Raw genomic sequence first — 15,407 nt, 5'->3', positions numbered from 1 at the left:
TAAACAGAAAAATAAGCTGATTATCTCAGGAAAAAATGAGGGAATTGGCTTTTTTTGTTGTTGTTCATGCTGATTAAATTCTCTTTTCTGTTCCAATAAAACTACTTGTTTGGCTGAGACATTTGCCATCAAAGTAATATTTTGCTATGCTAGAGACAGTTCTGCAGGGAGTGCTATTCACGGCTTACCTTGGATTAAGCAACAACAACAAGAAAAACAAACCCTCAAACGATCTTCTTTTCTCCAGGGACAGCTGATAACTTTTCCCACCATGTTGACAAAAACCATTTCCTGCACTGTCTCAGTTAACAGTCCACACTCCTCCCCTCATTACAAAAAGAGCAAACATGAAAAAGCAATGGAACGTTTTGGAAGTGGGGGTGCATTTGGAAGTGCGGGGTGCAGGTCCTCCTCTGCCCTTCCTTCAATCTTACAACTTGCCAGCTGTTGCGTGAAGTTGAAGGTTTTCCCACCAGACTTTTGGTTTTGACCTTGTCATTCTCTTTGGCTAAAACAGCCCATGACATGTGGATCAGAGAGCTTTCATGAAAAGTGCTAGATACTTAGGGGGAGAGCTGGTTCTTTCCCAGATGAAGGCACCACTCTGGGGTTGAAGTGCTCCCTCCGAACACTGATTTTCTGAACTGGCTCTTTTCTCCTGGGGATTTAACTTGAAGGTTTTTTTCTTACATTTTTCAACCTGTGAAAAGTGGAAGTTAATCTTTCCTGTATTTCCAGGTTTCTGGTCAGGAATTAATATTTTCAAAAAACTTCTAAATTCCACATGAGAAGCATTCTAGAAAGAAACGTCTTAACGTTATTCCAGGAGACTGTAAGCCAGCTTTCCCGGGGAACCCAGGCCCTTGGTCCCACAGAGTGAGACGGGAGCTGGAGACAGAGGGGGCTGAGCCTGTTTCCCCAGCCTGGGCCTCAGACAGGCCAAGCCGCAGCTTAGGGGTGCTGTGACTATGTCACGTAAGTCGGAAAAAGAACTGTTCAGGATACGTCTAAAATAACTTTTTGAGGAGATTTTTGCCTAAATGTGTTTGATGACAGAAACTGATCTTCAGCTATAAATTATTAAGATTCATGGGCATATATTACATATATAATAGATATTACATATATATTGCATTTTCTAAATAGCTGTGTCTTTTAAAGTTTACACAAGTCAATATTTTAGCAGCAAAGATTTTACTGGCATGAGATATTGTCCTGTTATAATCAGTGTGTGCACGTATGTATATACCTGTATATATTTAGGAGGTTGCCACATTCGCTGTTCTCTGTTGTTGTTCTTTTTTTAACTTGAAGATGTGAAGTAGGAACGAATAATTGGGTGCAGTGCAATGATGCGCCAGTGAAAATCTGCAAATACCCGGTCACAGGGCTTTTTGAAGGAAGGTCTTACATATTCCGTGTGAGGGCGGTGAACAGTGCGGGCATCAGCCGACCCTCCAGGGTCTCTGATGCGGTGGCTGCACTTGACCCCTTGGACCTCAGAAGGTTACAAGGTAAGCCGCTCACACCTAAGTATCCACTGTGCCCAGGAAGCTTTGGCTGTTTTGTGTGTGATTTGTTCTCTCTTTCCCTCCCAACTCGATGTGAGCCCTGAGAACACCCTGTGTGCAGAGCGTAGCACAGGCTGTTTCACTGTTCTCCGACATCTCCACCGACATCACTGCAGGAATGGGAAGAGGCTGACGTGCGCACTCTAAAATGAACGTGCCCCTCCTCCAGAAAGCTCTTTGCTGGAATCCAGTTAAATTGGCTCAGAATTAGACCTTTTTTTATTCCATTGGTGATATAATTTCAACACATAATGACACTTAGAAGGCTGTCCTATTCTGAGTTTTAATTTTGCATGACACAGATTCCTTAATGGGACTGGGCCCTTCGTTATGGTTCTAAGCCAGCCACTGTATTTTCCTTACCCACATGGTACCTTGCGTCCGCCACCAAGAGCTGAGAAGTGCTAACTGTTACCAGGACACTTCCAGAACCAGCTCTGATGCCCCCAGAGGACTCACAGGTTATAGTCCTAATGTAGAGGAGATGCAGAGCTGGCACAGAGTGAGGGAATACAGGGGCTTTTGGGGAAAACTTCGCATGTCAAATCGAGTGTCAACCTTTCTCTCTGCAGCCGTTCATTTAGAGGGAGAGAAGGAGATTGTCATTTATCAGGATGACCTTGAAGGTAAGTAGCTCCTCATCACCCCAGCTGCTCAGCCCCTGGGGATTTGGAGGTGTAATTAGAGATGGGAGAGACGGACAGAGAACGCCCCCTCCTGGGCACGGCCTCTGCATGTAAAAAATGAAAACTGCAGGTCAGGCCTGCAAGCCCAGTGTCTACAGAAGTTAAAGAAAAAATCAAGCAAGACAGAGTGAGATGGTGAGAGAAGGGGTGAAGGAGTAGTGAGTCTTAGACTCACCTTTCGTTTGGGGTTTACAAAGGCATTCTTTCGGCGACTCGTAGAGAAGAAACCCAACTAAAGCTAAGACTTGGTTCCTGGGTGACGTAAGATCCTTTCTCACAGATTGCATTGTGAAATTGATTTCATTTTACATTTTCTAAGCCAAAATTTTATTCCTGACATTTTAACTGAAATGGATTGAGTCTTTCCTGCCAAATGATGTAGTTGGTCCTTATGTATATTTGATTTTGTGGATATTTCTTCTCCCTGATATTCCTTTTAGAGAGCTTTAGAAAGAATGATGTGTTAAGGAGAATCCAACATTATTAACTAGAAATCAAAAGATTTTAACTGGACTTGTAATTAGAGTTCGTAGAGTGCCATAGGTGAAAACTTAAAAAGAAAGATTTCGAATCAGTTTGGAGCCACTGGCTAAGGAGCGGTGATTTTGAGCTGCTCTTTAAAATCACAGCCGTATTCTCTCTGCTAGAGCTGCAGACTCAAAAGCGTTTTCTGGATTGGTTTTCTACATCTGAAGCAGCTAGATCCCCAACTAGTATCCACACATTGCATTTTCTGCCACACGAAGATTTTTCTCTAGGATCTCAAAACAAATGTATGTCCCACTGTGTCCCATGAGGGACGTAAAGTCCTAAAAGAAGACCGTTAAGAGTTCTGGTCAAGCCAAGGTAACCTTTAAGCCTTAGTCAAATCCTCTGGCTCCAGAAGGACCTAGAACTCAGGAAGGACACTCAATACATAAGGAATGAAAGTGAGGGATTTGGGGAGGGCAACTTCTTGCAGTCTCCTGGGCATCTGGCTTTTTGACTCAGCCTAGTATTCTGTCTCATGCATGATAAACCCTCCCCATTTTTCGGATGATTAAAACATGGATATTTGAGTGACTGAAAAATGGCTCCAAATTCTATTGGAAGAGAAGGCATGCTTGAAGCTGACCAGCCCATGCAGGATGAGGTTGGTTCTGGATTGCGGGAGGAACAGGCAGTCCCCCTTCTCACTGCTCACGAGCAGACAGATCAGGGAGGAGATGGGCAGCCCGGACCACACTGAGTGGATGTGTAGGATTCCAGCCTGGCAAAAATGACCCACGGTGAGAAGGTATAACTTGCTTTATAAATGTCATGTATCTGTGATGAAATTTGCCTTCTGTAAAGGCCATTGAGAAGAGCACTGGGGAAAGGAAATCATGTAATGGAATGAACCTTCCCCAGGGCAGAAGCCCTGCCTTTTTGGAGAGAGAGTCTATCTTTCTAGTGAGACATGATTGTGGTGGGATATATGAAGCCCGCTGTTCATGACGTATCAAATGAAGAAAGAGCGCATGTCCTGAGGCTTGGCTTGCCAGCTGATAAAATGGAAGTTTGGCGTCCAGACACAGTAGCTCTCATTTCCCGCTGGAGTAAAGACACAGATGCTATTTTCCATGGTCTCGTGTTTTCCTTGCTTTCAGCAAGGCAGGTTTCTGGCTCGCTGGTCCTGTGCCCTCCTCCATTGGAGGCAGCTGTGAATGTGGCAGGATTTATTCATTCTCAGGGGACTTTTCCAAGGCTGTGTTTATGCGGTGGGTCATAGGAGGCTGAGGGTGAGACTCTTAGATGGAAAATTGCTTGATGGGATGGGGACACTGCCTGAGGCTCAGTCTCCCTGGCTTCAGTTCTCTGATGTGACGCTTTGTGTGCAGTGAACAGGCAATTGCCATGGTCAGAAACAAACTGGGTATGAAATTGAAATTCTGCTGTGTTGATAGGGGGTTTGGAAAGTTCATCTGTTCACCTCAGCCATTTTAAACAAGGAATACGTCCTCTAACTTAAAAAAATCTTTAGCCAAAGAGATCTATAATGTTTTGAAGCAAACCATTTCGGGGTTCAGGAATTTGCTATTAGGAAGTTCCCTTTTCTACCCGTGTCTTTTTTCTTCAGCTGATTTTTTTTTTTCTTTTACTGTTGCTTTAGCTAGAAAATACTTGGTAAATGCCCCTTGTTTTAATGAAACAGAAACTCATTACGGTTGCTGGCTAAAAACGGCTCCTCTGCTATTCTTCACTTTTTGCCAAGTTTTTCTCGTTTTAATCTTGGGCAATGTCTTCCTTCACACATTTAAACAGCTATCCATGCGCTTTCCTTACCATCAACCCAACTTGCCCAGTATTTCTTGAATTGCTCCATTGAAAAATGGACACTGTATTCTTGGAAAGGCCAGAATAGACCCTTGCAGAACATCATGAGAGCGTTTTTACTCTACTGTTCTACCGTGTTCTTCTCTCCTAATTACGTATGCAAGCGTTGGCTGTGCTGTCCTGGGCCAGGGCACTTGCAGCCACGTGCTCAGTCATTTGCTTTGTGCTCTGCAGGACCCTTCGATTCTGTCAATCTAAAATAAACTCAGTCTTTCATTTACTTAGGGAAAAATATCCTGGGGAGGTTGTAGTTTCCTTAGGTGGATGAGGGAACAAAATACAGAAGTTGGAACCAGAAGACTTAAGCCTGGACCCCGATTCAGCCACCCAGTAGCTGTGCAATCTTAGGAAACTGCTGTTTCCTGAAATATGCTGTTTCATAAAAATATGAGCTCAGTTTCTGAATTTTTAAGTGGAGGAAACCAATAATATCTTCCTCCATACATGAACAGAACCCAAAATAAGATATTGGATGTGAAAGCATTTTAAAACAATCATATATATTATATATTAATAATGTATATAACATATAATAATACAAAAAGCATGTGTGTGTGTATATATCTCTCATGGTTTCATTTAGTATTGACTTGGCCCATTGGAACAGGGCCTGGGAGCCTTCAGGGCTGAAGCAGAGGTGAGGGCAGCATCCGTGTCCTGGGGGTAGAACTGCTGGCCAGTGTCTAGCCTGTGCTTAGCAGTGTCTCCGGTGTGCTTAGCAGTGTCTCATGTGTGTTTAGAAGTGTCTCACGTGTGCTTAGCGGTGTCTTGTATGTGCTTAGTGGTATCTCACATATGCCTAGTGGCATCTCACATGTGCTCAGTGGTGTCTCATGTGCTTAGCGGCATCTTGCATGTGCTTAGCAGCATCTCGCATATGACTAATGGCATCTCGTGTGTGACTAGCAGCATCTCACATGTGCTTAGTGGCATCTTGCATGTGCCTAGTGGTGTCTCGCATGTGCTTAGCGGTGTCTCTCGTGTGCTTAGCAGTATCTTACATGTGCCTAGCGGTGTCCCTTGTGTGCTTAGCGCCATCTTGCATGTGCCTAGAGGCATCTCACGTGTGCTTAGTGGTGTCTCGTGTGTGCTTAACATTCATTTGCTTTCCCTTGGCTCCCCTCTCAGGGCAGGGTCATCGCTCATGCCCACCCCTGTGCTTCCCTCTCCCTGGCTTGTGGGACCCTTTTGAACCCTTTTCTCCTCTGTCCATGGTTGGAGCATCGGCAAATCCGCAAGGCTCCTGTGATCACATTGCCCAAGCTGATGAAGATGTGAAGAATAACTCAGATATCTTGCCCCAGCCGGGGATCCCCTGCTGACAAAGCTGTGTTCTTCCTTCTCACCTTGTCATCAAAGGAACTGTCTCTCACTCCACTTTCTCGGGGCCTTTTGCTACCTGCAGGGGCAAAGGCAGCAAGACAGTTCTGAAAGTGCGAACGAGATGCTGCTGTCAACGGCTCACACCTGCTCACTGCTTCTGTTCGTTACCTTGATCTGTCTGTCCCCTTGGTTTGCTTCCCTCGCCAGCACCTCTGAAATAAACCAGGATTCAGTTTGGAATTTCGGCGTGTGTTACCTGAAGATGAGTTTTCTGCGTCTTCTCTCTGGAATGCTTTCTTCTGTGGGTCTCGAGGTGTGGACACGGTGCACGGGTGGAGAGCAGGCCTGTGGGGTGTCCCCTGCCCCGGTTACCCTCTGCACTTTCCGGAGACACACGTAATGCGCTGTGCAACAGGGCTCAGAAAACGAAACCCAGTCTTGCTTTGTGCTATTTCCATGTTCAGTTCCTGCCTGCCACAGAGTCCTGAGGGAGTGACAGGATTTTAAGAATGGCTCAGAGATGTCCCGGGGAGGTTTCAGACCGTTTTAATCATGTGCTAATCTAATTGAAGGCTCATAATATTTTTTATCACAATTTCAAGAACTGTGGGTCTGGAAAAACCTCCACCTCCACTCCTTATGAGAATCTCCTATAAATTCAGACAGAAATCCCCACACCTCATAGTATATTTAAAAAAGATGTATGTCAGAAGAGAGGCATATGGAGCGTCTGTGACTGCAAATATTCTAGCATAAGTTATTTGCAAAAGGCTTATCAACATCACTCCAGAATTCAAACATACAGACATAGAATACAGTGCCTGTGAATATGGTACTGAGCTTCTGAGGGAGGAGCAGGCAAGGTGCTTTAGAAGTAGATGCGTAATTTAAGTGCTCTGAGGGCACACAGTGTAAAGAAAGAACCCAGAGGGGATCCTCAGAGGCAGGGCCGCCTCGTTCTGCGGTGCTTCCGTATTTCAGAAGACAGACTGTGAATACGTTCTCTGCACAGATTCCAAACACAGTCAGGGCTCCATTTCGGGTGCAATGCCTGGTTTCTTCTGGTAAATCCTTCCGCCTCTTCCAACAGAATCTCTGGAAGACTTTCGGATGGGATTCCTTTCCTATGAACAGGCTTATATCTGTACTGGAAGCAAACTAACTGGCCGATCTTTAGTGGTGCCTTATCCTCTGGTTCTGAGGAAGCATCTTTGGGGTTTGTTTGCTTTCCCCAAATAGAAACAAAACAAGTGCAACACCCATGTGGCAGAGTCCTCCAGTGCCCCGAGGTGGGCTGCAGCGAGGCTGACGGGGGTCTTACAGCACTCACCGACTTTATTATTCCTCCAGGTGACGCCCAGGTTCCAGGGCCTCCCACCAACGTGCACGCCTCCGAGATCAGCAGAAACTATGTCGTCCTCAGCTGGGAGCCACCCACTCCCCGTGGCAAGGACCCACTCATGTACTTCATCGAGAAGGTAAACTCCAGGCCTGTGTCCTGGAAAAGCAGATCTCTGCGTGGCCCCCCACTTTCGTGATCTCTGCGTGGCCCCACACTGCCGTGATTTCTGCGTGGCCCCACACTGTCGTGTTTGCTGTGTTTTAAAGATGACCTGCTAGTTCATCAGTGGGTCCAGACCCTGCACCCTTGCTGGGGATGATGAGGTTAGGGCTGTGGTCACACGGCAGCAGGGGCGGAAATTGGCACCAGGGGCTGGGTTGCGTCCTAGCCGGGCGTTGCCCCTCGGTGTGAGCAGGGAGTCGCTTCGCTCTCTGGGCGCCCACGTTCTCCACTGCCCTGTGGAGGACTGACCTTGAGGGTTCTGCCATCTCCTTCCTGCTGCAACATTCCAGGCGCCTACGTGCTGGGGATTCCAGATTCCTCGCTGGTCGTGCTTGTACACAAGCCATATGGCCACTGGGTGGCAATCGTGTAGAGGAAATGCACGCAAGACGGAGAAGGGTTAGAATCGCCAGATATCCAATAGAAGGCTTTGTTTTCCCCTGAATGCATAGAAAGAAATACAAAAGACCTTGTATATTGCAGTTCTGCAATCACACACACGTATACGTATGTAACCTACAGGATTTCACAAATGATAACCTCACCCAGCACACATTCTCTTTTTAGCCTGTCCTGTGACGTTAAAGGCACAGGTTGTGACCCACTAATCTGACTTGGTGACGACCCTATATTGGGTTGTAGGCCCTAGGTGGATAAGTCTCCAATGTCCTACAATGGCTGTAACTAGGGTTTTGTGATACCAAATTTATATTATAATACGTAATACAATATATAGTATGCATGTGACAGAGAATATAACCTATAGAAGCTTACACCACCTAATACAATAATCACATCTAGCACCACTCAATGCAGCATGGCAGAAACAGAAATGGAAATGAACCATATTTCAGACTCCAGCATGGAGGAGGACCCTCTGGGCTTCTCTGCTTATTTGCAACGTTTGCTGTCTGGGGGGTAGAAACTGGAAATATTTCTGGGTAAAGCATTACTTTATTAATTCTGGCTGACAAAATATAGTTATTTGCATTACGAAAATACAGGTCGTGAGTCCCTCTGTGGGGCTCTCCTAGGGTGGAAGGTATTTTCTCAGGCCCCTCATTCCCCTCGTCTTCCACCAATACCAGAAACACCAAGTTTTCAAACACATTTTAATTTTTGAGACCAGGTCTCATTTTGTCACTTAGGCTAGAGTGCAGCGGCACAATCATGGCTCACTGCAGTCCCCACCTCCTGGGCTCAAGCAGTCCTTCTGCTCCAGCCCCTAACCCCCAGAGTAGCTGGGACCACAGGTGTTCGCCACCACACCCAGCTGATTTTTAAATTTTTTTTGTAGAGATGAGGTCTCGCCATGTTGCCCACGCTGGTCTCAAATTCCCTGTACAAGCAATCTTCCTGCCTCAGCCTCCCAAAGTGCTGGGATTACAGATACTTTAGTGTGTTTACAGGCCAGACAAGCCACAACACCTGTCCTGCAGACACGTTTTTAGAGAGAGGACTCTACTGTGGAGCCAGTGTGTGGGCAGAACTACCTGCTGTCAGTATTGATGACATGGCAGACACACTTTTTTTTGTAATTTTTATTATTTTATTTTTCCATTAGTTATTGGGGTACACGGGGTGTTTGGTTACATGAGTAAGCTCTTCAGTGGTGATTCGAGAGATTTTGGTGCATCCATCACCCAAGCAGTATACGCTGCACCATATTTGTTGTCTTTTATCCCTCGCCTCCCTCCCACTCTTTCCCCCAAGTCCCCAGAGTCTATTGTGTCATTCTTATGCCTTTGCAGCAAACACACATTTTTAAGAAAATGTAATTTCAACTTTTATTTTAGCTTCAGGGGGACCTGTGCAAGTTCTGACAAGGTAATGTTGGGTGATACTGATTTCAAGGTACAATTGATCTCATCAGCCAGGTAGTGAGCGTACTACCCCATAGGTGGTTTTTCAGCCCTTGCCCTGTCTGGTAGGCCTTGCTGTCTATCGTTGCCCTCTTCATGTGCATGTGTACCCAGTGTTTAGCTCCCACTTATAAGTGAGAACATGCAGTATTTGGTTTTCTGTTCCTGTGTCAATTCACTTAGGATAACAGCGTCCAGCTGCACCCATGTGGCTGCACAGGACATGATTTCGTTCCTCTTTATGGCTGTGTACTATTCCATGGTGTGGAGGCGCCACATTTTCTCTCTGCAGTCCACCGTTGCGGGGTTGAGTCCATGTCTTTGCTGTTGAGAAAAGTGCCGCGATTAACATACAAGTGCATGCATCTTCTGGTAGAATGATTTGTTTTCCTTTGGGCATATACCCAGTAATGGGATTGCTGGATGGAATGGTAGTTCTGCTTTAAATTCTTTGAGAAGTCTCTAAACTGCTTTCCACAGTGACTGAGCTAATTGACATTCCCCCAGCAGTGGATAAGCCTTCCCTTTGTGGACACATTCTGACATAGGAGAGGAAGCTCTCTTGTAGACACCTGGACTGCGGTTCTTGGGGTCGGGAGGGCCTCAGGCCCGTGATGCCGTGGGGGCTCCCACCACGAATGCCCAGGGCAGATGGAAAATAGCGACTTTTCACTTTCACCAAAATGAGAGAAAACTCCTTCAAATATGAGTCTGATTTCTAGAAGTCTGGGTTGCTATCTGAAATTTTCAGCAGGCTTACAAGGGTCAGTGTGTATCCAACTTTTACTACCACAAAACTGCTTTTGAAAAGGAGTTTTATCTCTGTGAAAAAATAAAATAAAACATGTAATCAAGGTTTGTAAAGTAATTACGAAAGACAAAAAATAAACTAGCAGTATATAAAATTTGGGAAAGACAGAGAAGTTACATGGAATGCAATTAAAATGAACAATAATTCCACCATATAAAATAGCTGTATTAACATGTGGTACATACATTTATAGTCTTTTTCTCCATGGATTTTAATGTCCTTGTTATATCATACAATTTGCATTCTGTATTACATTTCACAAAATAACATAAATCCTCTTATTAGACTAAAGATCTTTATACAATAATTTAAGTGGCTATGTGGTTTTTAATCTATGAACATATCATCATGTGTCTTACCGTATTGACAGCCATTTAGATTGCTGCCATTTAATCACTACTGCAAGTAGCTGCAGTGTGGTAATAATTTTAAATTGAAATGCAAACCACTGACTTATGATGGAATTTTATGAATATACTTTTAAATTATCTTTCATTATTTGCAGGTTAATTCTATTTTGCTAAAACTACTACCCATGTATTGATTCCCTTATGTTTTCTATGGTTTAATTATTTACTTTAATGGGAAAAAATTTATTAGTAAACATGATCAACTCTGGGTAATTTGTGACTTCCTTTTCCAGATTGGCATCACGTTTCACAAAACTCAAAAAAGATGCGTGACCATCCTTTGTGTGCGCGACGCAGCGGGCGCGCCTGGTGGACCTGGGTTAACCAGAACAGAGCGCTTCTTCCTCCTCCGCACGCCCCTGGGGACCTCTCAGTTTTCACCGCCAGTCTCTTTTCTCTCTGTAGTCCTTGGTGGGGAGCGGCAGCTGGCAGAGAGTCAACGCCCAGACGGCTGTGAGGTCCCCGAGATATGCCGTGTTTGACCTCATGGAAGGGAAGTCATATGTGTTCCGAGTGCTGTCAGCAAACCGGCATGGCCTGAGCGAGCCATCGGAGATAACGTCCCCCATTCAGGCCCAGGATGTGACCGGTGAGCCGTCACCCTGGGTGGCCCCAAGTCAGGACTGGCTAATAGGGGGGTGACACCAAATAGCCTTAAATTGTGTGAATGAAGACATTAATATTATAAATGGGTTGAAGTTCAAGTTGACTTAAAACGTCACTTTAAGAAAGATTCAGAGCTCTTTGCCATGTTTTATTTGGTTCTTGACATTTCGCCAAAGCTCCATCTTCTTTTCATGAAACGTCAGTGAGTTGAAAATTTTGTTTAGGAAATGGTCACTTTGATTGTTTTCTTTAAACTTTTTTGTAACGTTTATTTTAGGTTCAGGGGTCCATGTGTAGGTTTCTTACATAGGTGAACTTGTGTCATGGGGGTTTGTTGTAAAGATTATTTTGTCACCCAGGTACCAAGCCTAGTAGCCATTAGTGACTTTGCCTGCTCCTCTCTCTCCTCCCATCCTAGACCCTCTGATAGTCCCCAGTGTGTGTTATTTCCATCTATGTGTCCATGTGTTCTCATCATTTAGCTCCCACTTATGAGTGAGAACATTTGGTATTTGGTTTTCCGTTTCTGCATTAGTTTGCTAAAGACAATGGCCTCCAGCTTCACTCATGTTCCTGCAAAGGACATGGTCTTGTTCTTTTTTATGGCTGCATAGTATTCCATAGCGTATATTTACCACATTTTTCCTATCCAATCTGTCACTGATAGGCATTTGGGTTGATTCCATGTCTTTGCTATTGTGAATAGTGCTGCAATGTACATTCATGTCCATATGTCTTTATGGTAGAATGATTTATATTCCTCTGGGTATCTACCCAGTACTGGGATTGCTGGGTTGAATGAGAGCTCTTTTTTTTTTTTTTTTTTAGCTCTTTGAGGAATCATGACACTGCGACACTGCTTTCCACCATAGTTGAAGTAATTTACATTCCCACCAACAGTGTTTAAGTGTTCCCTTCTCTCTGCAATGGTCACTTTTAAAGTAATTCAAATTTTAAGTGCAGTAGGGTTTTGTTTTTTTTTTTAATTAGTGCTTTTTAAAAAAATTTTTTGTTTTGTGGAGATAGAGTTTCACCATATTGCCCAGGCCAGTCTCAAACTCCTGAACTCAAGGGATCCTCCCACCTTGGCCTCTCAAAATGTTGGGATTCCAGGCGTGAGCCAGGGTGCCCAGCCAGGCACTAGAGTTTCTTTCCCATCTGGCTTGAAGGTCCCTCTTGGAAGGTTTCAAATACAAATTACAGAAATTTTGAATTGCAATCCCTGGAGTCGTAACTCCTTCATGGATGGCAATTAACTAGCAAGTAAGCGGAGGCACCCCAGAAATCCCCAGAAGCCTTCACGGGAGGCACGTTGGTGTCAGGAATGCAGTTCCGAGTGCCTGGGTGCCCTCCACCCTCCCTCTGTCTCTGTCGTGTTTCCTGAGAAAGCCAGATATGGAAATGAACAAGGTCACGAGGCCGGCTGCCTCCAGGGCATCCTCAAGTTTCTGTCTGGCTCTGGTTTTAACTGAAGCTCTTAGAACTCATACCCAGAACCACAGGCTTGAGGAGACTAGCTGTCTCTCAGTGGGGCCCAGCCTTCTTGTGCTTTATGACACATATGAAAAATGACAGTGTCCATCATTGAGAAACACTGTGGGTCCTGGCCCAGGTGGCCGGCACGGAGGATGCAGGTGGCCCCAAGGCCTTCCCGGACCCCAGTCCGTAGTCCACTAGTGGGGCCTGGCACCAGATGAAAGGATCTGATGGTCAGGTCATGATCGAATTTTGAGTGCCCCTGGGAGATTCCAACAGATCTGATAAAATTGAGTCTTACTTTCTTAAAATTGGTTAATTTCCAGTCCAAAAAATAGTTGTTTCCCAGGTAGCCTCATCCCTGGTGCCAACAGAGGATCTTTTTAACAGCTCTGGTGGGGGACAGGAGGCTTCAGGATGGATGTCATCCTGTGTCTCTAAGAGTTGTGTGGAGCTTGGGAAGAGATCAGAGAGACCAGCACCTCCCAATGGCCCTCGGGTGGTCGGCCCAGGGCTCCTCTCCTGCTCCCAGACCCCTTGGCTGAATTTCTTCCAAAGCCCCCAACCTGGCGGTCCAGTTCCCTGTGAAAAGGGCTGGAAGATCTCTGGTGTAGCTTCCAAAGCTCTGATGCCATTTCACCGACTGCTTTTGTCTCCTACGAAAAGTTGTCCCTTCAGCTCCGGGTCGGGTTCTTGCTTCCCGAAACACTAAGACGTCAGTGGTGGTGCAGTGGGACCGACCGAAGCATGAGGAGGACCTGCTGGGCTACTACGTGGACTGCTGCGTGGCCGGAACCAACATCTGGGAGCCCTGCAACCACAAGCCCATCGGATACAACAGGTGCGGCCTCCCTCCCCAGCCCTGGAGTCGGCCCTGAAATAAAGCAGGAGGAGCAAGACCGTTGAGGCCCCTGTGGCCCCAGCACAGGGAGTACCATGGCCGCAAGGCTTCTGCATAAATGAGTCTGTCTTAGCCACACACGAGGGCTGTATAATTTTAAAGTTTGACCACTTGGATGAGCTAGTTACTACACTTGCTGATCTCGAGTGACACGATTTATTTATGGATGAAAGGAGAGTTCCAGAACCTTTTTTTTTTTTTTCCTGACATAATTAGCACTTAGGACTTTTCTTTGAATAGCAGAGTTAAAAATAGCGACTACGATGTGAAAGTCGTTTAATTTTCTTGTATTTATTTTTTTGAACTTGAAAGTTGCTTTGTTCACGTGCCTGGTAGTTCTATTCTGCAGCTCCTGATGGAGACCTCGCCGGGCGCTGACTCTTCGCTTGTGGTGGGGGCAGCCTGGGGGGATGCTGGTTGCTTTGCAGGGGAAAGGCAGTGGCCCTGCCATTGGAGAAACTTGCTCCTGCCGCCTGCGGAGTGTGCAGGGGTGTCTGAGGTTATTAGGCTTCTCTGCGATACGCGTCTTAGGAAAATGTCGGCAGCTGTCGGAACCACCCTTGTGGATAGATAATCAATTATGGCTCAGCCATTTCTCCTTTTAAAATCTGAAAAAAATACACTATAAAAAGTGGTGGCTAACAAGAAGAGATGTCATTGAAAAGAATAACAATTAGATGTTCTTCACAGCCCACACCAAATGCAGAAAGATCGATCAGAATAAGAAACTTAAAACACGATTCCAGCACAGGCGAATTGTTAGTGAATGTTTATTGACTATATATGATAAATAATAATTGCTTACACGGATTGAATATCTATCATACACAGGGCACCTGTGCTAAGTTCTCCACCTAGAGTTTTCCATGCAATGCCTGCATCAATGCTGTGGGGTAGGAATTATCATCCCCATCTTTCACATAGAAAAACAAAGTCTTACGGGGGTTAAGGAGCTTGATTAAGGCCATAAAATCTGTGAGGTGTCAAAGCCAGTATTTGAGCCTAGTCCATCTGACTTCCAAGTCTTGGCCTTTAACCACTGCAGTGTGGTTACTGCTCATTAAGTTTTACATACACGGGTTCTTTCAGATAAGGAATGGCATACTGTTGGATAATAGACCTCTGATCCAGACGAGGTCCAGAAAGGACAAAAGCAAAGGTGAACTCACAGAACAAGTGGCTTTGACACCACGTGTAGTCAGCTCCTGCTATAACTGGGTGCTCTGACCTTACTTTCGGACTCTAAATGTTGAGCTAATTAACTAGAATTGAAAATGAAGGATGTATGTTATCCATGAAAATTTTTTATGGTACGTTCAGGATGATTTTTGCTTCTGCTGCAGGAGAGAAAAAGTGGAGCCTGGCAGTTCTGACCCTGATCCCTGTGTTTCTCAGGTTCGTGGTACACGGCTTAACCACGGGAGAGCAGTACATCTTCCGAGTCAAGGCGGTCAATGCCGTGGGGATGAGTGAAAATTCCCAGGAATCAGACATCATAAAAGTGCAGGCTGCACTCAGTAAGTCGCTCACAGGCTGTTCTGCACCAGTTGCTCCCGTACACTGTCATTTCTGCATGAATAAACATTTATGAGGCCATTTGGAGTGTTATTGAAGGGAGAAAGGGGACTAAATTGTTAACAGAGAATATGAGGTTCTTTGAACCCTCTCGGTTGGCTGCTTGTCTTGGAAATGACAGTGTGAGAGGGAGAAATGATAATACACTAATAAAATGCAAATTAAAAATAGAAAACATTATTAGGGGTTACATGTGTTGCCAAATACCTCTACTCATGTTAAAATATATGCTGTAGGCTGGGCGCAATGGCTCATGTCTGTAATCCC

At 45.2% G+C, this 15,407-nt stretch overlaps 1 protein-coding gene across 1 annotated transcript in view; it reads left to right on the top strand.

Moving 5' to 3' along the window:
• The window catches only part of MYOM2 (myomesin 2), a 175,667-nt gene that overhangs the window by 107,023 nt on the left and 53,237 nt on the right, over positions 1 to 15,407 (top strand). The window contains exons 12-17 of the mRNA XM_030812416.1: positions 1,315 to 1,514; positions 2,144 to 2,197; positions 7,286 to 7,413; positions 10,988 to 11,171; positions 13,331 to 13,505; positions 14,961 to 15,082. Of these exons, the coding sequence (XP_030668276.1) occupies positions 1,315 to 1,514; positions 2,144 to 2,197; positions 7,286 to 7,413; positions 10,988 to 11,171; positions 13,331 to 13,505; positions 14,961 to 15,082 (863 nt within the window). The remainder of the gene's footprint in view (positions 1 to 1,314; positions 1,515 to 2,143; positions 2,198 to 7,285; positions 7,414 to 10,987; positions 11,172 to 13,330; positions 13,506 to 14,960; positions 15,083 to 15,407) is intronic.

This window comes from Nomascus leucogenys, chromosome 4, assembly GCF_006542625.1.
Source record: "Nomascus leucogenys isolate Asia chromosome 4, Asia_NLE_v1, whole genome shotgun sequence".
Lineage (NCBI taxonomy): Eukaryota > Metazoa > Chordata > Mammalia > Primates > Hylobatidae > Nomascus > Nomascus leucogenys.
This window is presented reverse-complemented; position numbering and strand designations above follow the sequence as displayed.